The sequence below is a fragment of the Nannospalax galili genome, unplaced genomic scaffold (assembly GCF_000622305.1).
Source record: "Nannospalax galili isolate Female #2095 unplaced genomic scaffold, S.galili_v1.0 scaffold229, whole genome shotgun sequence".
Taxonomy (NCBI): domain Eukaryota; kingdom Metazoa; phylum Chordata; class Mammalia; order Rodentia; family Spalacidae; genus Nannospalax; species Nannospalax galili.
In genome coordinates, this window is record NW_008360328.1 from 2,356,430 (window position 1) to 2,380,789 (window position 24,360).

Here is a 24,360-nt window from a genome sequence, read left to right on the forward strand (position 1 = left end):
GCTTTTGATAACTCCCAAGATAAAAGTGCCACTGCTGTGCCAATAGAGATAATTTGCTTGGCCAGTCATTGTTGTGGTTTGTAGGGTTTACAGCTGGGTATGATCATTGATTGGTTTTTCTCCCCAGGCAGCTTGCATAGCCTTGGGCTCGGGGTGACCCGCGTGGGCCTGGGGTTCTTGGACCTTCAGTTTCTTTGTCAATGTGAATAGTGGTAATGCTTATCTTTTAAAGATCTGGTAGGAGTTAAAAAATAGCTTTTGATGGCACTGTATCCAGTGAGCAATGCCAGCTTCTGTAGCTGATCAACATACCAATCTTAGAGCTTCACATAGCAGGAGTACAGTGGTCCCTCCCTGTGTGAGGGAGATCATTCCAGGACCCCTGTGAATAACAAATTCTGCAGCTGCTCAAGTCCCTCCTTTAAATGGCATAGTATTTTCTCTCCTATAGTTGAGATCACCTCTAGGGCAACTTATTCTACTTAATACAATGTAAATGCTATGAGAACAGTTATTACATAGCATCCTTTAGGAAGTAATGACAAAGGGAGATATCTGCACATTCTCGGTACAGATCTCATTGTCCCCCTGACTATTTTCAGCCTTGATTGACTCCATGGTGTGGAACCCCACAGATACAGAAGACTGACTGTGTATTTCTTACCTGAAGTCCCACAAGGGTGCCCCTAATAGTGGTAACCTCCCATAATGCCATTCAGGGGGCCCAGGCTTCCTCTAACTTATGAATTGACCTCTTAGAGGCCAGGGGTGGGAAAAAACATGGAGGTCTCACACACAGGGTAATTGATGGATCAAGCATGGAAACCCTACATATCGCTTCTTAGAATTCTGTTGGCTAGATCTCGTCACGTGGATGCATATTCCTGCAAAGGCATCTGGAAAATGTAGTTTAGGCATCTGGGAAATGTGTGTAGGAAATTGGAAGAAGAGGATTGGGTGACCAGAACGCAATCTCTGCCAGGTCTGCCAGGTTGAATTACTAATGTCCATTACACATCTCTTTTGTATATGCTGCAAAATCAATTGGTACTGGGGCCTGATTTGTCTGTTTAGAGAATAACTGGTCTTGAGAGTAGATATTACCTCTTGGTTAAAAGCCTGTCCTTGGCCCCATAATAACTAGAGATCCTGGGGGTCTCAAGTGCTCCTGTTTTAGGTGGGGTGCACACAGGCTAGTTATAGATGTACTTCATTTGTCTGCTCTCTGGTCTGGGAAGAGCCTCTGTCTTCCAGCCAATCTCTGGCTTGGCTGAGGGAACCTTTGTTTCTCAAAACTGATGGAAGTCTGGATAGAAGACATGAAGAATTAAGGCCTGTAGGCAAAGCCATGTCTGCTATTGAGACAGTTGAGGTAGCAGATAGTGTCTGAATAGAAGTGGTGAACGAAGATGCTCGATTTGAGCTTATAAATCTGGAGGAATTCTCCAGCTACTAATGAAGCCAGCGAGAATTGCAATCACTGCCTAATAGAAAAGATAAGATCACCTTAATCTATTGTCAGAGAGCTCAGACAGGCTTTGTGCCATAGGAAGGAGCCACCACCATGGCTGGGAGATGTGCAGAGATTTAGGAGTAGAGGTCAGAAGTTGTGAGATGTCAATGAAAAGCAGGAAATCATGGGTACTGTGAGCCTGGGCTGCCTCCAGCCTCACCGGCTGCCTGGATCGCTGTTTGCCATCACCAGCATTCCGCACCCCTCCAGAGAGAACCCATGCTTTCAGCTCTTGGCCAGCTCCATGCTGGAGGGGGGCTGCCATTGTGGGGTACATATAGAAACAGCATCACTTTAGACTTTTTTCCTGGGGGAAGCTAGAGAGGAACCAAGTGCTGAGTATGCAATGTTGGAAGGAAGAAGGAGGGTTACTCTAACAGGAGGGGCCAAGGCCTTGGACTGGCAATAAAATCACTGGGGCTTCAAGTTCCAGTTCTGCCATTGATGCTGGGTAACAGTGATCGCCATAGCTGCTATTTAGTGAATGTCTTCTTTGTGCAAGGCTCCGTAATAAGTGTACTGTACTTATTTTCTCATTTATGCCTCATACCAACTCTAGCAGAAACAGATATTTCATCCCCATTTACAAGAGCTGAGACTTGTAATGCCTTGGTTTCTTGCTTAAGGTAGTGGAGCCAGATCATGAAGTCAAGGCATTTAGCTCTTCATCATGTCACTTAGCCTTGCCTTTGTCTACACAAGTCATTCCTCTTTGCTGGGCTTTGGTTCTCCATCCGTTTATCACGGACTTGCACTAGGTGATAACTAAGGGTCTTTCTGTGTTTTTCTTGTTCCCGCGACATTGATCGGGAGCATTCTGATTCACAGTACCCTAGGGTTGGGAATCTGTCCCTGGGAGAAACATGGAAGCAGCTTCTGGGTACCAGGTAGTTCTTTGCTTTCACAAACATGTCCCAGCAAGCCCTGCAGTAATTACCCCTCCATACCCTAGTCCTTACCTTGCGTCAGCAGAACAAATATGTGTAGCTGGTCTTCATTTTATTGCCAAGCAGACCTCCGATTGTGTTTACTTTTCAAAGGTTTATCAGAGAGATTAGCCATAAGTAATTGGAATTGCTAAAATTATTACAGAAAGGGTAGCCAGGGCAGACAGAGGGAGAAAAAGCAATTAATTCCAGGACAAAGGGAGGATGCTACGGCCCTACTCTTCTGTTCCTTTCTTTGGCAAGCCCGCCCTTCCCATCTTTCATGTATGATTTAAATGTTACTTATTCAAAAAAGTCAGTTGAGTCTGCTGTCACTTCACAGTTGGTGTTTGCGTTTGTGTGTGTGTGTGTCTGATGTATGCACATGTGCCAGTATATGTAGGGAGTGAATGCACCCATGCTCACACACAGAGGATGTTAGATGTCCTGCTTTGTCATCTCCTTCTTATTCTCTTATTCTCAACCCAGAGTTCACCATTTTGGCTAGGCTGGCTGGCCAGTGAGCTCCTAGGATCCACCTGTCTCCACCCCCAACTACTGGGGTTAAAGATATGCATGGCCATGCCCAGTTTTTACATGGGGATTCAAACTCAAATTCTCAGGCTTGTACAGTAAGCACTCTTACCCCCTGAGCCGTCTCCCTAGCCCCACTTACAGTTCTTTGTTTTGCAACCCCTCTTCCAGACTCTAAGCTCCATAGAGTCAAGATCAAGTCTGTCTTGTTCATCTCTATAACCTTAGTGGCTGCCTGGAGTATAATAGGTGCTCAGTAAATATTTATTGAGTGGATGAATGGAGTATTTCATCACATTATAGAGTTCTGGCCCAGGAGGACTGGTCAGGGGAGATAGCTAATCTCCTTGCACCCAAAAGGAATTCAGCTCATCCCAACATAGCTCTCCAACACAAAGGAGCCTAGGGGATTGGCTCAGTCCATCCCAGGAGTGCTGGGCCCACCTCCCTGTCTCTGTGATGCCTCTCCACTTTTGTAACTCACACACTCATGGGGGAACTGCTCAGTGTTCAGTGTCCTTCCTCCCTTTTAGCCTGACAGATTTGGATTTCAGGGTGTGAGGATCTGTCAGGTTGGTTTATTCAGAACCCAAGAGGTAGGATTTGGGACTCTGCTCAGGGTAGGGGATGTTAAAACCTGAGGCTCAGGTTGGCACTAAGAATGACCATAGCAGAAGGAAAATAGAATGCAAGGCTAGCCAAGATGAACTGTGCTGAGTGGCCTCCCTCTCAAGAGGTGCATCATCTACTGGCCACACTGTACCCTACTGATCTGGATTCAAATGGCTTCTTGAGGCCAGAACCTGGCACGTGACTCATGGGACCAGAAGTCAAGAGTGTTCAGAACAAAACCTCCCTTTCAATGAAAGGTCATTTTTAGATTAGTCCTGCTCCTGTCCCCATGACGGGCACATAAGTTTGGGTGAGCCTTATCGCTGTGTTTTACTGATGTCAAGAATGGAAACATAGTCTCCTGGAAGTAGCCAGGACCTCAAATCAGAGGGAATGTGAGTTTAAATCTGGGCCCTGCCATGCTTTAGATGTTCATGTGGCAGGTACTTAACCTTTTGGGCCCTGCATTTGTTACTTTTCTCTTTACTGTGACAAAATATCTGACAAAAGAAACTTAAGAGTTTATTTTGGCCCAAAGTTTGAGAAGATAAAGTCCATCACAGGAAGGCACAGTGGCAGAAGCATGAGGAGGCTGGTCACATTGCATTAGGAAGCAGAGAGAGATGAACACTGGTGCCCAGCTCCCCTTTCTCATTTTATTCAGTCCAAGACTGTAGACTGAATGAATGTGCTGTCCACATTCAGAGTGGGTCTTCCCACCTTAGTTAAAGTTGTCTGAAAACACCTCAGAGGCATGCATGGCGGCGGGGGTTCTCCTATGTAATTCTAATTCTCTTAAACTGACCGTCAAGATTAACCATCCCAGACCCTTTGGTAAAATGGAATAATAATCCTTAGCTCATAACAACTTTATAAAGGATGGTGAAAGTTTCTAACCCCCGGTTGATGGCTGCTATTTTATATTCTCATTCTCTCTCTCTCTCTCTCTCTCTCTCTCTCTCTCTCTCCTCTCTCCTCTCTCCTCTCTCCCCTCTCTCTCTCCTTCCCTGTCGAATGTATCCAGCCTGAGACCTGAGACCTCACTTTTCTAATTAAAAACCAAACCTCAAAATTGGCCTCTCACCTACTTGGAACTACAGTTCTTGGGATGTTTAAACTTTTTCCATTTTGCTCATTCTTTTCACTGAAAGACTTCAACACACACACACACACACACACATACACACACACACACACACACACACACACACACACACCAGCCAGCCAGCAAGCCAGAAGCTACAATCCATCAGTGGAACAACTTTCTATGTGCCAGAACAATTGATTCTAAAGTGTAGTTTATTGTAAAATTATTAAGAGTCCCTACATATTTCAGCTTTATTGAGCCTTTTAGGAGAGCCACTCTGCGTGTTCCAGTATGCTTTGGTGAATAAATATGTATTTAGTACAACTCAGAGTAATGAAGTGGATGCTTCCCATATGCCTGTCTAAGCTGCGAAGGTCCCACCCCCACCAAATGCAAACCTGAAAGGTGGTAGATACTGTGTGACAGATGGCTGTTAGGACCACAGAGCATAATGACCTCTTAAGGAAGAGCAGTGACTCCAACATGGTGCTCTGTAAAGCAGATAATCCTCTTGTGTATGTTCTATGAATAGGTGCTTGGAAAATGTGGGTGCATTTGGGAGGAGCAGTGGCAGGGAAAATCATGAGGGGCTTCTGGAGCTACTGACTAAGGCTCTGTGTTTTGATTTATTTTCTTTTGCTTTCATTTGGGGAGATGATGGTTAATAGAACAAAACCCTGTTATAGAATTATAAAATAATTTGCTGGTTGTGATTAAGTAATCTCCCTGTGGAAAAACAGGAAATCAACTTGTGACAGTTAGTTTTAACTGTCAACCTGATGCAACTTAGAATCTCCTGGAAAGAGAGTCTTAATGAGGAATTATTTAGATCAAGTTGGCCTTTGTACATGTCTGTGGGGGATTGTCTTGATTATTTATTGAGGTAGAAGACCCAGCCCATTGTAGGCGGCACCATTCCCTAGGTAGGGGGTCCTGAATAGTATAAGAAAGGAGAGAGCTAGCAAAAAGCAGACAGTCAAACAAAACACATGTAATTGTTTCTTTCTGCTCTTGACTGTGGATGTGATGTGGCCTGCTTCAAGTTCCTGCCTTGATGCCCCCACCCACCCACCAAGCTTAGTATTTCAGGATTGTCCACACATTGTTGTGTTTCCTAAGAAGACCTGGCTGTGCTGCTTAGTTTTTAATTACCAACTTACCACAACCCAGAAGAACCTGGGAAGAAAGTCTTAAGGAAGAATTGTCTCAATCAAGTTGGCCAGTGGAGATGCCTGTAGGGGATTGTTTTGATTGCTAGCAGATGTAGGAAGACCCAGCCCACTGTGGGTGTTACCATTTCCTAGGCAGTGGGTCCTGAATGATAATAGGACAGGAGTAAGCTAGCTGAGAGGAAGCAAGGATCCATGCACTGATTCTCTTTCTGCTCTTGGTTGTGGATGTGACACTTTAAATTACTGCCTTGACTTCGTAACAGTCATAGATCTTAACCTGGAATTGTAAGCCAAATAAATCCCTTCTCCCTTAACCTGGAATTGTAAGCCAAATAAACCCCTTCTCCCTTAAGTAGTTTGCTGCCAGAGTATTTTATCACAGCAACAGAAATAAAACAAGAACACAACTATACTTGTTCTGCAAATGTCTACTAAGTGCTTGCTGTCTAGTGGGAAAGATAAGGGCCAACTTGATGTGGTCCAGCAGGATGTGTCTGAACAAGATCTCCCTTAACCTGGAATTGTAAGCCAAATAAACCCCTTCTCCCTTAAGTAGTTTGCTGCCAGAGTATTTTATCACAGCAACAGAAATAAAACAAGAACACAACTATACTTGTTCTGCAAATGTCTACTAAGTGCTTGCTGTCTAGTGGGAAAGATAAGGGCCAACTTGATGTGGTCCAGCAGGATGTGTCTGAACAAGATCTCAGTCCAGTAATGCAAGGTATGGGAGCCCAGAGGAGGGAGCATTTACTACTTCTCAGGGATCTTGGAGGAAGGCTCACAGACATGACTGAGCACCAGAGAGTGACTGTGGGCTGAGTAGGCTATGGCACCTGTGATGGGCAGAGCTAGAAGTGTGAGGGAAAGAGTCAGGGCCAGAGCCAGCAGGGAAGGTTCTGGTCATGTGGTGGCCTTTTTGCTGGACTTTTCCAGCACTGGAGTTGGAATCAGAAGATAGATGTCTTTTCTTGGTTGTCACATGATCCTAAACAAGTCTTGTCTTCTCTGAAGAAAGGCTAGATGATCTCCAAAGGCAAATTCAGTTGAGTTGACAGATTGGATGACTACACCACAAATGTCTGGGTGAGTTTTTCTGGTCAACTTTGTTTTGCACCAAAGCAGATCTTTTCCTGACCAGGGTTTTCCAGGGTCCACATTTGACTTGTTTATCCTTCCAGTGCTCTCAGCTGTCCAGGTCTCCTGGATTAGGAAACACTCTTGTCTTCTAAACTATCTTGATCTCTCCTACCTCCTTGCCCTGAAATACCTGTCCCACAGAACCCTGATGGATGACCAGCCTTCCAGTCTGCAGATCCAACTGAAGCCGAGGTGATGCTGCTTAATGACAGTACTGAACATCTTTGTCATTGAAAGCATCTATTTAAAGCCAGTCATTGTACTGCCCAGCGAACAGCTGGGGAGGGAAAGTGACCTACCTAAGCTCTCACAGAGAGCTAGGAGTAGAGAGAGGAGGTCCTCTCACCCTTGATCAGCGTTAATTGAACACTTACTATGCTTTGTGTTGGGGATATAACAATGAATAAAGTCTTGATCTTTGAAGGACTAGGCAACCAATGGGTGCTGAGGGAGAGAGAATCAGTTTTCTCTAGGGACTAGCTCCCTGAGAGGTTATCTAATCCCAAGTGGGCAGCTTTAAGCACATATATACATAAACATCAATATATAGACTCAGTGTGTTTTATATGTGTGTGTAGAAGGAGTTGGAAGGGACCCTGAAGGGGTAGAAATAATGCACAATCAATACTCATGTATGAAATTCTCAAAAAATAAAAATAAAACGTTTTGATCTTTGAGGAAGTCAGACAAGAAAGGGGAGGGAGAAGAATCCGAGTGGATCATTTTAAATCAATGAGGGACAATACAGTGATAAAGACACAGCAACAGGGCATTGTGGGGCCATCAGAGAAGAGCCTCTGAGTTGCCTGGCACAGTCACAGAAAGCTTCCTGGAAAAGGTCACACCCAATGGGTCTTAAAGAACCAATAGGGGTTAGCCAAGTAGAGCAGGAGATGGAGACACATATTCTAAGTGGAAGATATCCTCCATTTAGTCTCATGTGTCCCAAACAACTTTTGCAGTATTTAAAAAAAATAGTTTATTTACTTATTTATTTTATTTTATGTGTATTGCTTCCATGTGTGTAAGTGCACCCATGTTGTGCAATGCCTGCAGAGATCAGAAGAGGGCATTGGATTCCCCTGGAACTGGAGTTACAGACAGTTGTTAGCTGCTGTGTGGGTTCTGGGAATCAAACCTGGGTCTTCTGCAAGAGCAGCCAGTGCTCTTAACAGTGAGTCCTCTCTCCAGCCCCAACTTTTGCACTTTAACCAAGGCTACAATCATATGGGAAATTGTGCACTTGTTAAGGAGGTATTTAGGGAGTGGGAAGGACCTTTTAAAGCTTTCATACTCCTCCATGGGGATAGCCAATCTCTGTCCCATATAAGGCAAGAAAAGAGAAACGCATGAGCCCCCAGTACTTGAGTTAGCACCTTTCACTTCGTGGTAGCTTGTCAAACATGCCTGTCCCAGGCCAATTGTCACAACCCCAGGCTCAAAGATTACTAGTTGGATAGCAGTTAAGTCGTCCACATCCAAAGTAAGCAGCACCACTGTCTTAAAAAGAACAAAAGCACCAGGTATGGTGGCGCGTGCCTTTAATCCCAGCACTCAGGGCAAGCTGATCTCTGTGAGGTCAGCTTCATCTACATAGCGAGTTCCAGGTCAGCTGGGGCTACAGGAACACCCTATCTTGAGTAAATAAATAATTAATTAAAAGCCTGAGCTCCTCTAAGGCACAAACAGGCATACTTGTCCAGTCTTGATGGTGGAGTGTCCCCACTTTTCTCAGGGGAGAGTGCCAGCTGCTCGGAAATGGGAGAACTCTATTCTGTCAACCGAGGACTTCACCCTGTTCTCTCCGTGAGGGCTTCTGATCTGAAGAAGGGGCTGTGACAGCCCCTGAGAGCTGGAGGCCAGTGTACACAGGTACGACCTGACTCTGTAATACCACATGGAGTGGGTTTAGTTCAGGTGAAACCCAACACAGGGGATCCAGAGCCATACTCTGTCCATCGTACATATTGCTCACCTTTCTAGAAGGTAACTCTCTCCTCAAAACTTCTAGACTTTGCTGTCTCTGAGACATTTGAATGAGGGCACTACCTCAGTTGACTGGCAGGAATGTGGCTACTCAGTGGGTCTTTCCCAGGAAGAAAAACAAAGACCTTAAGGATGGGATCCTTCCCTTAATGAACACAGGTGGCTAGTCACCCCAAGCTGAAGGGAGTCTAAGAACTGCTGTATTTGAGATATTCTGCTAGGTCCCTCCACCTGCTTTCTCCCTATGGTTAGAGTTGGGGTCCATGAGGACCGAATATCCAGTTAGGAGACCATGAAGCCTGTTGTCAGTTGTCCTGAAGTAGGAACAGCACCTGCACCAGAACTGCAGGATCACTGAAAATGGAAATGAGCCAGTTAGGCCTTCTTCCCTCCCAGAGCTGGAGTGGAACGAGGAACCTGGACCTCACAGAAGCATCTTGCCTAGGCATCACTCTGCCATCTGGTTAGCCAAGGAGAGGCAGGAGTGCCTGGGGGAGCCAGGAGGTTCCTTTCAAGGTGGAGCAGGGATATGAGACAATAGCCTGAGAGCTTCCAAGAATGGAGGCAAAGCAGCTCTGTGGGGCTTCGGAGGAGTCAATGATCAGATAACCCTTTTGACGATGTTTGACAAACAGTAGGACAGTGAAGATAAGTCCCAAGGGGTTCCCAGAACCAAGCTGGAGATACTTTTGTTTCATTCCTTTAATAAAAGTTGAAACTCATGCCTTGTCTTTGCCTCCAACACACACGCACTTAATGCATTTCTCCTGAGCTAGGCGCGTCAGGCCACACATGGGAAATGAATCAAATTGATATAAGAACCAGGCTCTGGGGGCTGCTCTGGCTTAGTATCTCTGGAAACATATTAAGAATGTCCCCTCTGACTGCCCAGGCCGTCTGTCTGATAGAGCCTTGAGAGAAAGGGAGATGACCTTGACCCCTGTCACAAAGTTGTGTTAAAGATTCAGAAGTCCCATTAATTCTGTGAGCAATGCCTCACCTTTCTTTCCGTTTGCTGATCCAGCAATTTCCAATCATCTACCCTCAAGAAGCTCTATTAATAAAAATCTATCCATTTCCACAAGCTAGAGTATTAACAACCATTGTCCCTGGTACTGGGTGTAACAGTGTGCCAGGTACCACTCTAAGCATTTATATTCAAGGTCTTCGTGGAAGGGGGTGTACATATGTGTGCAGATGGTTGTGTATGTATACATCAGAGGTCATCCTTGGGTGTTGCTCCTTGCTTTTTGAGACAGGGTCTCTTCACCAAGTAGGCTTGGCTGGCTGGCTGGCAAACCTCAGGGATCCACCTGTCTTCATTTTGCCAGTGCCAGGATTACAAGCACATGCCACCACGCCCAGGATTTTTGTGGGGTTTCTGCGCATTGAACTCAAGTCTTCATGCTTGCATGGCAAACACTGATTGACTGATCTCCCCAGACCCTATATATTTAAGGGCTTTAAACTCCAGCAGTGACCCTACAAGGTGAAAGTTCTAATTCTGGAAAGTGGGAAAGTGATGCTCAGATAAGGTCCAGATTTACCTAAGTTTCTCCAGTCACGTGAGGATGTGAGGATGTGCTTTTTTCCTCCCAACCTTCATCTTACCCTTGTCACACTGATGTTTATAACTTTGCTAAACTACATTAATTTTCTATTGCTGTGCAACAAATTACCACAAAGTTAGCAGCTTATAGATTATAGCTCTGGCTTAGTAAAAATCTGCTCAGGGTAAAATCCAAGTATCTGCTGGCTGTGTTGTCACCTGGAGCTCAAGACCCTCTTCCCAGCTCATCCCTGTTCTAGTGGAATTCACTTTGTTGAGGCTAAAGAGCCTCTGTTTTCTTGCCAACTCTTGGCTCAGGTGAGCATGCAGAATCCGGAGCAGGTCTCCAGCCCTTGCCCAGGGTCTGCTTTCATCTTGTCAGCAGGGCACCTCCTTCTACAGTGCAGTCTCAGCACCCTAGATCTTTTTGACCTTCTGTCCTGCAACCAGCCAATGGGAGTTCTGCTTTTAAAGGAACTTTGTATAATTATACTGGATTAGTGTGGCCCATGGCATAAACTAATCACAAAAGTAAACTAGTCATCATAGTCACAGTTCCAGGGATTATGTGTAATGTGATATATAGATATTGATACAGATACAGATATATATATATATATATATAGTGTGTGTGTGTGTGTGTGTGTGTGTGTGTGTGTGTGTATGCCTGCCTGCCTGTGTGTGTCTATATGTTTAGGCCAGAGGTCATCCTTGGCATCCTTGGATGTTGGTCCATGGGCACCATCCATGTTATTTTCTGGGGCAGTGTCTCTTCCTGGCCTGGCGCTTACCATGTAGGCTAGGCTGGTTGGTCAGCAAACCCCAGGGATTCACCTGTTTCCACCTCCCCAGTACCAGGATTACAAGTACATGTCACCACTCCCAGATTTTTTCATGTGTCTGCTGAAGGGAGGTAAGGTGCCTTAAGGTCCACTTAGAATCATGCTTATCATACATGCAGACCCTATAACTTGCTTTTTATATTTCCTCCACTACCATGACTGAGGGCTAGACAATGCAAGATGTAGCCAGGGAACCAGGAAGAAGGCACTGGAGTTAGTTAGGGTGGAAAATCAGTCCATCCTCAGACTGTGTAACAGCTAGCACATGGCTCTGAACAGGGCATATCCCAGGCCTCTGATGGTGATATATAAACTGCCTCTGAGAGAAGACTGAGAGCAGGGCAGAGGGGAAACTGAGGCTTTCTGAGGCAGCTCAGCCACCAGGAGTGCTTTCTGCCCTGAGGAATTTGAGTCCTGCTTGGAGGAGTGTTTGGGATTTAATAAATGTTTGGGAAGCATAAGAATAAGATAAAAACACATTATAGCAAATCATATTACTATATTATTATTACAATACAAGTGCTATTGTATTAAAAGCACCATTAGGAGTAGCTGTTGTTATTAAGCAATCCAGCGTCTCCATCCTCAGCATCAGGCTCCACTCAGTGTCAGAGGCATCCACAGCTCAATTAATCACCATCAGAGGCATCCGGATCCTGGCTCCAAGTGCTGACAGCTCGCATTCACAGCCCCGTGGTAACAGGGTACCTGCCATCCTGTCGGAATCTCCACCTCATGACATTTCTCATGAATGCCAAAGCTAGTGTTGTTGTTTTTTTTTTTTAATCTTGGCTGAAAGTTAAGATCTTCCTAAAACCATTCCTGATCCTATTGCTTTTGCTTAAGACCTTTCAGGGGCTCCCCATTACCCTGAGAGTAAAGTCCCAACTCTTGACCATCACTCATGTAGCCTCTTATAAGCTTTCCCCTTGGTTTCCTTCTGCCTCATTCCCCATCCTCCTCCACCTCTGGAACCTGCCGCATAGGTGGGAGAAGTGGTCAATAAAGAGGCAGAGGCTACTGATGGACAGCATTACTCATCTTTCCAAACAACTGTATCCTTGGTGAGAAGGGAGGTACCATGAGTGTCTGCCTGCCTAGAGCCATGCACAGAGACCTTGTGAAGGACATGCTTACCTCTTGATATGAAGGTAATAGACCTCATCAGTGGCCTGGTGACATCCTGAGTGCAGAGGACCTCAGAGGCAAGAACTCAGTGCCTGGTGAAGGAAGCAAGCCTGTAGAAAAGTAGTTAACTTTCCCTAGCCTACAGGCAGGAGCACAGGTGGCCAGAATTTTTCATGTCAATTTGACTCATGAATGTTTCAGCTGCACAGTTAAATGCATAGTTAACAGCTACTTATTTAATAACCAAAGACACAGTCATCTAAACACAAAATGAAAACAGTCCCAGCTGCTGCAAAGGAGGTGGGAGGACTTTCCACCTGGCCTCTGTCTTCTCTTCATGGGAGCAAGTGACTGAAGTCTTTGTAAAGGTGGTTATACACAGACAACATGCTTTCAGGGGATCATTAATTCATCTAATGAATGTACCTTGAGCACATACTAAGCACAAGCATGGGGTGCAGTGCAGGGGCTAGAGCAGTGAGCAAGACAGAATATAGTCTGCCTTTGAATTTCTGTTTGTGGACTCACACTGGGAGAGTAAGGCAGAAAAGGGACAGGGCTCCTGGGAAGAATAGATATGCATGTTCAGGTCATGTGAGTAAATGAATAGGAAACATGCAGGGAGAAAAATCCAGGAGAGCTGGAAGCTGGGAGGTTTGGGGCCAAATCTCCCATTAAATAGGACTTACTGGCAGGTATGAATTAGCCTCCCAGCTGCCACTGTCTTCAAAGACCTATTACACAAGAAGCAATCTTCCAGCCTGCAGAGAGCACAGGCTCTGATGCAGATAAATAGACTGGAGGGTACCACAGTTAGGTGGCCTCTGGAGGCAGTGAGGGAAAGAGAGAGAAATGGAGAGAGAGGATGCCAAGGTACCCAGGAGACTCTGAACTTCTGGTAGTTGTAGGGCTTTGCTAAGAAAGGGTAAGGCAGGATTTGTGGGACAACAGTCTCTGACTTTTACAATATATCAGATCCCAAGGAGAGGTGAATAGATAAAGCAATAATGAAGAGCCTTGGGAAGTTTCATGGCCCAGGATACCCATATGAGATGAAAGACACAGCCTGACGGGTGCTCTCTTCCAAAATACATTCAGTCTTCAGTCACCAGCACTGACTTCTTGAGATGTGCAAGCTCTACATCAGTGTGGCTGCTGATGTAGTATAAATGAATGTGCTTCAATACCAGCCAGTCTTGGGGGTGGTAGCTTCCTAGAAACTTACAGGATAGAAAGTTCTAACATGATAGTATACATAGAGGTACAGTGGTGGCATGATTAGGTGGCCAGTTCTACTATTGAATGTGATGGAGGAGGTCAAGGTGAGCACTGAGAAAAGGGCAAGCAAGAGTCATGCAAAGACTCACAGGTCTAGCTGTGTCCTGTATGCAGGTGGGGGTGGGTCATGTTGGAAGTTCATGATCAAATTCATAGCCCAGAAACATCCTTCCAGCAATAGCATAGCCAAGGAACTTGAATTGCAAGACCAGAGGAAGGGAAGCTAAGTAGTCCATAGTCCAGGAAGAAGTTGGCGAGAACCAGAACTGAGGTGGAGGTGGTGAGGATGGAGGATTGGAAACAGATTTAGGAGATAAAGCAAAACCTTTAAGAAACAAAAATGGATCTCAACAGCAGTGAAAGAATGCATTCAGGCCTGCATGAGGGAGATGTGGATAATGAGAGAATGGCAGAAGTGGAGGGCAGCTTCCAGATTCTGGCTTGAAAGACTGGTGGATATTGGTGACATTCACAGACAGGACACCAAAGGAGAGGAGCCAAATGGGGTGAGAAGATACAGAGTTCAAGTTGAAGAGTGACATGATCTCAGGATTTCTTCCTTCATGCCTGCCTTATAATGACAGGTTACGAAATTGGAGTCTCTGGTGGTCTGGGGGCTCCTGAAGTGAGAGCATTTTAAGTTATCAGTCATTAACAGCCTAAGAAGGCATGTGTGAAGGCATCTCTTTGTGGCCTTGCTCAGTGTTGAGTGTATAGTAGGGGGCAACACAGGCTCTGATCATATATGCCACATCTTGGGATCTGCCTTCCACGTTTGTCATTTGAAAAAAATCTCTTAACTCTGGGCACTCAGATTCTTTTTCCTCCAGGTATAAAACTTGTCCTGTGTTAATGTGGTTGGGAAGACCCAGAGTGACACAGGAAAGGACCTTGTAAGTCATGTGAAAGCTTGTTATAAGTTGATGCTTAGCTACTGCCTTGTGGGTGGGGTGGCATAAGGCTGTACCTCCTCTCTCAAGCAGTTTAGGAGCTAAGGCTGAGCATGGGGCAGTGAGGACCAGAAGCTGAGGCTTGTGAAAGCAACAGAGACACAAGGACTGCTTAAAATCCCTCTGAAAAGCAGATTGAGTTTGACTGCTATGAACCCTAACTAGTTCTGGAGTGAAGGGGCTTTGAGTAAGGGCAGTTACAACCCAGCTGAGTCCAGGGGGCTGAACTGAAAGTGATCCCAGAGGTCATAATGCTATTGAGACAATTCGCTTTACAGGTTGCCTCTGGCTCTGGCAAGAAGGAATCTATCTATACAGGCCAAGAAGATGGCTCAGCAGATCAAGGTGCTTGCCACCAAGCCTAACAAACAGTGTTTGATCCCTAGAGCCCACATGGTGGAAGGAAAGAACTGAGTTCTACAAGTTGTCCTCTGACAGACCCCACACACATAATGCATGTGCACCCCCCCCATTCCTCACCCTAAATAAATGCAAAAATATAAATAAAAAAGAAAGGAGCTGTTAAGGTTCATGGGTCCATAGGACCAGCTGCCTTATGCAAAAGCAGAGAGGCCACCTTTATAGCAGGTCACCCCTGTAGGCTTCAGGAAGACTCCCTGCCCCCACTGTCTTCCTTATTTCCTGTTAATGAGACCTGAAAGTAGAGATAAATGTGCTCATAATACAAGGAGCCTGTATCCTACTTACGGACTACACAGCTTTCCTGTTCTCAGCCCCTCCTGCACCCCTCTTGAACCCCACAACGGCTTTGTGAAATATCACTTTCCCTATTTTAGAATCAGGAAATTCATTTAATTAAAACTTTAAAATTCAAAAAATGAAAAATTTAGTTTTTTTGAAAGCAGTGGATTGTTTATTGAAAATATGGGGTTTTAGAATAGTAACAGAGAGCATATGATTTCAAAGTTCCCATTCCAAATCTATGCCTGCTCTTCTGCACAAACACTGTGGTTATCATTAATGAAACCAAAGAGGCAGTTTTTGCTTTCTCCCTCCCTCTACCCCTCTCTTTGTTCCTCCTTCCCTCCCCTCCCCCCTCTTCCCTCCTTTCCTCTCTCTCTCTCTCTCTCTCTCTCTCTCTCTCTCCTCTCTCTCCTCTCTCTCTTCTGTGTGTGCTCATGTACAAGTGTTCACCTGTATATAGAGGCCAGAGGCCAACCTCAGCTATTGTCCTCAAGAGCCCTCTGCCTTGCATTTTGAGACAGACTTTCCCACTGGCCTGGGGTTCGCTGATTAGACTAAGCACCGAGTCCCAGGGATCCACCTGTCTCTGCCTCCCCAGCACTGGGATTATAAACATGCACCCATCTTTTTTAATGTGGGTTTTGAAGATTGAATTCAGGTCCTCATGCTTGTAGGACAAGCTCTTTACTGACCGAGCCATCCCTCAGCCCCAAAGAGGCAGTTTTTATTTCCACCACTTCCTCGAGATACCTGGCTTCCTCCAGAGCAAGCCAGTCCTAACCACAGGAATTCACGGACCAGCAGGGGTACATGTGACTAATAGTTCCTTGAAATGGTCCCTGAATAACAGCCATCACAGAGAGACTGTCCCAGGGATGCCGGTGGCTCCTGAACAGTTCTCTGCAGAAGCTGGCCAAGTTCATGCAGATGTACACAGCTCCCTCCTGCTCTGTACCTTCCAAGCCACATGTGTCTCCATTTCTCCTCTGCTTCATCTAGTGGTGCACTTAATCTCTGGGCTCTTAATGCTGAACAGAGGATGTAGGGCAAAAATCAGAGCTTTTTTATGTTCCTATGGTCCATCACTATCCAGGTGCTCAAAGCCCCAGACCCCTTTGTAAAGAAACTTAGTTGATGCTTCATAGTCCCTTTCCTCCCTTAGAACACCAGAATTTGTTTCGTAGTTGCAACATACCCAGCCCCATCTCGTGTTCAACATGAAATTAGCTTTGAGTTGTTTTCACTGGTTATTTTATAGCATGGTCTCAGTGAACTTGTGGTACCTCTATGATAGTACGCAGCACACCAACATACAGTACTGGTTTTGAAGGTAACAGGACCTGAGTGCAAATCCCCAACGCCTTTTACCCGTCATGTGGCCTTGAGACAGCCACCTCGATGCTTGGGTTTCCTTTCTATGGCTATAAAATGGCGAGATTAACTCTCATGCCACAAGGCTATTGTAAGGATAAAGGAGATCATGGGTGAGCAGTGCTTAGTTCTACCTGATACACAGTTGGTGGTTGATAAATTGCAGCAATTTCTACTATAATTGTTAATACCCCAGCATGAAGGGTGGACTGAACTTGGAGGCAAGGGAATTCACATGTCCTGGGGCTCCTGTGTGCCAGGTACTCTTCCCTTCCTTCTGGTTACCCTATAAGGTAAATGTTCCTTTCACAAATAAATGAATTGACACTGCAGAGATCTCCCCCAGACACCCAACTAGGATGTGGCCAGATCAGGGTTTGAACCCCAAACCTGCTCTCTTTATAACATACAGTATTTCCCAATGAGATTGTCACATTTCACAATGCCAGTAAGCCCTGTTTACATTGTCCTGATGAAAATATGGAGTTGTACAATGTAGTAGCCTTGTCTCCCAAGATCAGAGGCAGGATCTCCATTAAATGGACTGCTAAAGAGAAATGATGAGGGCCAGGCTGGTGGGGTTGGAAAATAAGGGATAAATTCAAGAGATGATTAGGAGATGGATTTGATAGAGTGTAGAGTTTCTGGGTATAGAGTTTCAAAAGAAGGAAGCTGGGGCTACCTCTTATGTCTCTGACTTAGGTGACAGGGCACGGACAAGGGCATGGTATATCACTTCCCCTACTTCCCCATCTGGCTTATGACACAGGAACACTGTAGGGACATGTGCTTTTGGTTCCTTGCTTTTCTCTGGAAGTCAGGCAGAGGAGCAGAACCTGAGTTATTAAAACTCTTTTTTTTTTTTTTTTTTTTTTTTTTTTTTTTTTTTTTTTGAGATAGGGTCTCCTAGAGCCCCAGCTGGCCTGGAATCCACTATATAGACCAGGCTGGCCTTGAACTCACAGAGATCCATCTGCCTCTGCCTCCCAAGTGCTGGAAGTAAAAGCATGTGCCACCACGCTCAGCTGAATCATTAAAACTCTTACAGTTGTATTTGACCAACCTTGTCCTCTTCTCTGGGTTGACTAATAGACTTGGGGGGTAATTCAGCCACAGTGTCCTCAAAGAGGACACTTGTATTTTGACCTATGCAGAAGCTGCCCACAATGTAGGGGGTCTTTTCTACCTACTTTCCTAAACCCCTGGCACCCAAGTTGAGTGTGTCTTAATATTTGAACCCTGTACAGTGATTTATCAAAACTTTTCTCATTAGAGAAAGAGCCTAGAATTGATTCTTGCAGAGGGAGGGAGAGGAAGATGAGGAAGGAACAGTCATAATCTCACAGGCTCCCCAACCCTCCTCCCCTCTTTTCCTTTGAACATATCTACCTCCCTGGACCCTGTCCCCAGCTCAGCACCCTGCTCACAGCTTACCCTTGCTTCCTGGCTTAGGTGGACGAGCATGCTGTGGATCCACCTAAGGTTACTGTAGCCAATCCATTAATTGGGTGCTTGTTTTGAAACCAGGATGTTTGAAATGTCTCTTCTTGAGAAAGGGTGGGGGGTACCCAACTGAGCTCTACCACCTGTGGTGACCAGTCCACATAACTATTAGGCCATTACCAGTAGGGCATTCTTTCATGCCAGGGAAGCACCCCTGTGTTTACTAATGGCTATGACCTTTCAGCTGTAGTTATTTGGTTCTCACATACCATTATATGCCTAAACATGTACATACACATACACACACACACACACACACACACACACACACACACATTTTAAAGTTTATTTTAATGCCAAAGCCCAGTGACAAGAAAGCAAGCTGTCAGGGGTTGTCACAACTTCTGCTTTTGTCCCTACAACTTCCATAGGTGTGAGCTCTGCTGAGTGATAGAGGTGGCTACAGTGAGGAACTCAAGACACTGAGAAGCCTCAGCCAATGGTTCTTCACCAACATTAGCCAAGTGGCTTCTCAGGAACATGCACTACTCTAGGCTCAGTGAGTGAGGTTCAAAGTGGGGCACATAATCTTCACTCTCTAGGGACACATAACTTTTCAGAAAGGGTCCACATTGTGAAAAAGACTGTCACACAGCCATGCCCGTGAGGAGAAATGGGAGAATGGGTCTTAGTCACTGTTTCTCAACCTAATCTTACCATTGGTCATTTGCTCTTACTGGGAGAGTCAAATCTCCTGGTTCTTCTGGTGTTAGGATAATGAGACTCCACTCATTGATAGCAGATAGCTTTCTAGAATATTTATAAGAGAAAGATTGAGATCCTTCCCTTGTCCTTTGACTTATGTAGAAGCTGCCCACAAGGCAGGGGGTCTTTTCTACCCACTTTCCCAAACCCCTGGTACCCACGTTGAAAACATATCCCTTCCAGGAACCACTCCTAGCCCTTTCTGTCATTCATGAAGTCTCAGTCAGTCAAGCTGGGCAGAAGGTGAGGGGTGAGGAGGCAGGGAGAGCACTGGAACCTGATGGGCCATGTGTACATTCCCAGTTAGAGCTGGAGCTGAGAAATAAGCTGAATGGCTTTCCTCCCTTCCATGCCTGAAGTTTGTTCATTTCATGAATGTCTATCCTTGCACAACATCTCCTCCACTTGATTTGGGATTTATAATGTTTCTCTGAATACATTTAAAAAAATATTTTTTTTATTTTTTGTGTATGAGTGTATTGTCTGCATGTGTGTAAGTGGTACCCATGTTGTACAATGCCTGTGGAGGTCAGAAGAAGGTGTTGGATTCCCCCAGAACTGGAGTTACAGACAGTTGTTAGCCACCATGTGGTTGCTGGGAATCTAATCCAGGTCCTCTGCAAGAGCAGCCTTTGACCTTCTTAGATGCTGAGCCATCTCTCCGAGTCCCTCTCTGAATGTGTTTAGAGTAACAGTTTCCGAGTACCAGGTAGTGTTTTGTGGAATGCTACTGTGAGACGAAGATTTGAAGGGGGAAATGTGTGTGTGTGTGTGTGTGTGTGTGTGTGTGTGTGTGTGTGTGTGTGGTGTAGCCAATATGTTTGGAAAATTTGAGATCAAATAAAATTAGGCAAATTGCTTCACTGCAGGAGTTCCTTTAACCTTCAATGTGCTAGGGTATGTTATGAATCTCAACAAGACAAACAGAGTATGTGACAATTTCTAACCTTATCTAAACTTGAAAACCAGTGAAATTTTTGTCCCTATCTCCTGGAAAGCTAATGTCCAGAGAGACAGATATGGGGAAATACTGGATTAGAAGATTTTCATTGTATGTTAACACGTGCTGGTCGTCTATTTCCTGAACACTTTTAGAAAGAGGAAGGGTTTATGCATCAAAAGCATCAGGAAAATCTAAGTTTAGACACAGCTAGAACTCCCTAACTGTACAGATGCTGGCGGAATAAAGTCTGGAGTGTCCCAGGAAATTTCAGTAAAAAGATCTGCCACCCTGTTTCTGGTCCTTATGCAAGCTCTCCCATGAGCCGTCATAAATAGGAACCAGCAAGGAAGCTCCTGGAATCATTTCATCTTAAGAGGCCTTTGAAGATGGGAAATAGGATACAGTCAAGGGCTAAGAAGGTAGGAATTGAAAGGCAGGTAGATAGGCTGGCTGACTTCTGGGTAGACTGTCTCTAAGTGTCTGCAATTAACGCATTCAGTCTTACTCTGCCCAGAACATGCTGTTGAAGGAAGTACCTCCTCACTAGAGCTTCCAAGTAGAACTAAGGAAGGCCAGATGCTGCTCAAGATCTCATGGGAGAATTTCAGCAACTGTTATCTACTGAGTACTTCTCATTTGCCAGATATAATGCTAAGCCTTGGCATGCACCTTACTTCTTTCGTGTGTGTGTGTGTGTGTGTGTGTGTGTGTGTGTGTGTGTGTGTACATGCATGCCACAGTGTGCATATAGAGGTCAGAGGACAGCTTGCTGCAGTTCTTTCCTTCTACCCTGTGTGTCCTGGGGCTCAAACTTAGTTCTTCAGGCTTAGCAGCAAGTGCTTTTTACCCAATGTACCATCTTGCAACCCCTTGCTTATTTCTTGAAACAACATAGAAGGTTGCTAACAGCATCCATCCCGGTTTACAAAATGTGGATGTAAAGCCTAGAAAGGTTAAAGACCCTGCTCAAGGTCATACATACAGTGTGGTGAGGAAGCTGGATTTAACCTACTCTGTATCCCCTGGTGCCATTGTGAATATGGACATCCAAGATGCCAGAGCTTCCTTGAAATGGGCCTTCATCCACCAGGCTGTACCTGTGGCGGGCACAGAGGTAGCCTGGGGAGTCTGCCTACATTGATAGGGAAACCAGCAGGAGAGGATATTTTCCCAGCCTCTGCCATCCATGTCCAGCAAGTCCCTTTAGTTTCCCGACATCAGCCTGGCTTTGTGCCCCAGTCACCTTACCCCTGCCAAATGCATCTTTTCTCATTAGCCATCTGCCCCCTTGTGCCTGCTGCTAGCCCACAGTGCCCGGGCGGCTGCCCTGTCAGAGACAGGACATAATCCAGCTTATGAATCAGTGCATTCTTTGGCACATCCATGATCCCCTAATGGGAAAGTGGCAGAGTCCAAAATATACTTCATCCTCATTCAAGTCTACTCTGTCAGGGTTGATGGCTCCGAAGGAGTCTTTGTAACTCCAGTCTGCAAACAAAGCTGATGAGCCTGGGCTCTGGGCAGGTGAGCTTAAGCCTGCAGCCTGAGACCCTGGCAGTGACTGTAGGTGAGGGTGAGATGCAAGTGAGGTACCAGGGGCTGGAAAGGCATAGTCCTCAGAAAAGGAGTCCACCTAAAGGAATTCCACCTGAGCAGGAAGTAAGCCCAAGGCACCTGCCATCTGTCACATCAGGCTGAGTAGCTGCCGGGTGATTCGTATGTCTGTAAATACTGTATGCTGATGGAATGGGAAACTGAGTGTGAGGCACTCAGTTTCAACATGTGATAGATGCAGCTTCAGTCTGAGAAGATGGCCTGACTCACATCTGTAGGCATTTTTTGCAGGAATGGGGGTCAACCACACTATCTTGCCTAGTTTCTTTGTCTGGGGCCAAGGGAGGTTCAGGACTCTGAGCTTTGGGGTACCCTGATTCTGCAAACTCACACTTGGCCAGATGTTGGGGTAAAGACCATGTGCCTTAGTTACCTTACATGTTGCTGGGATAAAAGACCTGGCCAAAGCAACTTAAGGGAAGAAGGGTTTATTTTGGCTTACAGTTTGAGGTTACAGACCATCATAGCAGAGAAGTCATGGGGGCGGAACTTGAGGCAGCTGGTCACATGGTGTCTACAGTCAAGCAGCAGAGGGCAGTGAAAGCATGTGCTCAGCTGGTTTTGTACTATTTATGCAGTCCAGGACCCAAGCCTACTTTTAGGATGGGTCTTCCTACCTCAACCAAACCAAACAAGATCCTTCACAAGCATGGCCAGAGGCTAATGTAATCTAGATGTGCCTAGAGACTTGCATCCTAAGTGATTCTAGATCCTGTCCAGTTAACAACCAATATTAACCATCACACCGTGGGTTCCTGGAAAAACTCCCTTGAGCTTGTAGCTGTCACTGCTCCAGATAGAACGTTTTCTGACTACAGTAGCCCCCACAGCTATATGAATATTAATGCACTTATTCCCTTCCTGTCCATCTCTTCCGTGAATGCAAGGCCCTTGAGTACCGCAAGGACATCTCCTATGAGTGTCCTCTCTGCCTAGAACAGAGTCTGGCATATGAGAAACACTTGCATATGGAGGACATGAATGAAAACCATAATGACAAATGAAGACACAACCTCACCTGCAGTCCTTCAGCCTGCCATTCTTAGAAGGTAGACTTGATTTTGACACTCTTCTACTGACATTCTTCTCGCCTAAGGGACAAAATTCGAGCTCCTTAGTCTGGGTTGCTCCCTAGCATCCAGGTTCCCAGGATCCACTCCTCCACAGGCCCCATGTATCCTGTGTGGCTTTGAAACTTATTTATGCTTGAGACTCAGGGACATGGTGGACATCCTGCCCTAGGCTTATCTCTACACATGCAGCTCAGATGGCTTGAGGAGTAGTCAGTTTTTAGGAAGAGCACCACAATGGTTCTGATGGTAGAATCACAGTTCAAGGAGAAGAGCTCATGGCTTCATCAAAGTGCCGTGAGCGGCTCAGTGAATAACCACATCCTTTCTCCACTCAGGGTCTTTGCATGATGATTTCTGACTGAAATAACCTTTGTCCACTCACATTCTCTATGCTGAAAATGTCTATACATCCTTCAGGCCTGGCTCCAGTCTCCACCTGCAGTGGGCATGGCCTTTTCTCAACCAGCCACACATTTCATGTTTCTTGCTCCAGCCAGTGTATCTTGTATACCTTGCTCAGAAGGGATTCTGCCAAATTCTCTTTTTCTCCCTGAGCCATTGCACTGTCATCTCCCAGAAGGAGACATTACTATTATTCCTATAGCCTGAGCAGCCAACAGAGTGACCCATATGTACCTGGCTGGAGCAGGGCTTCTTCTTCTGCCCTAACTATGTTTTATCTTTTCTGATTGCTGGCTCTTTCCAGGAGTTCTCCCTCCAGAGAATGGACAGCCTTGTGGACGATCGCGTCAACATCTTAGGATTTTCCATTTTCAACCAATCCCATGCTTTCTTCCAAGAATTTGCCCAGAGCCTCAACCAATCCTGGCAGGAAAATTGTGACCATGTGCCCTTCACAGGCCCTGCGGTAAGTGTCCCCCAGATGCCCTTGGGCCCCCAACACTCTCCGTGAACCAGTGACTAGAGTCCAGCCTTCTCCTGTCTCCAGTCCTAGCTCAAAAAGGTGATAGGAAGTGGATGCCAGGTCAGGGTTTGGGAGCAGAGAGCTCAGAGCACCAGGTCAGGTTGAAAGGGTTAACTAATGGAAAGAAGGCCATGTGGAAGCTCCACTTGTCGCTCAATAATGTCTATAAGTTTCCTGGGCCAGATTCCTAAAAGCTCAATTGCTGAGCTCTAAGAATTCCGCTGTTAAAGGACCTACCAAAGCTGATTTACTCTGTTCTTTATAGACAAGGGAACTGAAGCCCAGACTAGGAATGGGGGTGTGGAGGAGCCTTTGCTAAGTGAAACTGGAATCTTAGACTCCTAGATCCTAGTTCAGGCCTCTTTCCACCTCACTGGTCACTGCCTAAGTGGCTTATCCAGAGAGACTCTTTTATATCTCTTGCCCCCATGCCATCATCCCCTGGCTGTGTGTGATGGATGCCAACCTCCCTCAGGCCATTCTCCTTGGTGTTGACCATTCTTACTCTGGGGGATCAGGTAAAGTGTATTTGCTGTGTCCATTCATGAAAAGACAAGTTCTCAGCATGGCCTACAGGGTCTTTCCTGGCCAGGTTACACCATTTTATTTCAGGAGCCTGGTGTGATGGCAAATTATTGTCACCCGAGGCAGGCCATGCACTGCTCCAACCTTCTAAGATAACTGTAATCAGCATCTCCATCTTTTAAATTTTTTTTTAACTTTTACAAAATCTTTATTGAGAATTTCATACATGCATATAAGGTGTTTTGATCAAATCCATGCCCACTCCCTCCCCTCCAACAT

At 45.6% G+C, this 24,360-nt stretch overlaps 1 protein-coding gene across 4 annotated transcripts in view; it reads left to right on the forward strand.

Moving 5' to 3' along the window:
- Positions 1 to 24,360, forward strand: part of Grik4 (glutamate ionotropic receptor kainate type subunit 4) — a 505,439-nt gene that overhangs the window by 362,722 nt on the left and 118,357 nt on the right. For all 4 annotated transcript variants that reach the window (XM_008826008.2, XM_008826013.2, XM_008826014.2 and 1 more), the window contains one exon: positions 23,338 to 23,499. In XM_008826008.2, the coding sequence (XP_008824230.1) occupies positions 23,338 to 23,499 (162 nt within the window). The remainder of the gene's footprint in view (positions 1 to 23,337; positions 23,500 to 24,360) is intronic.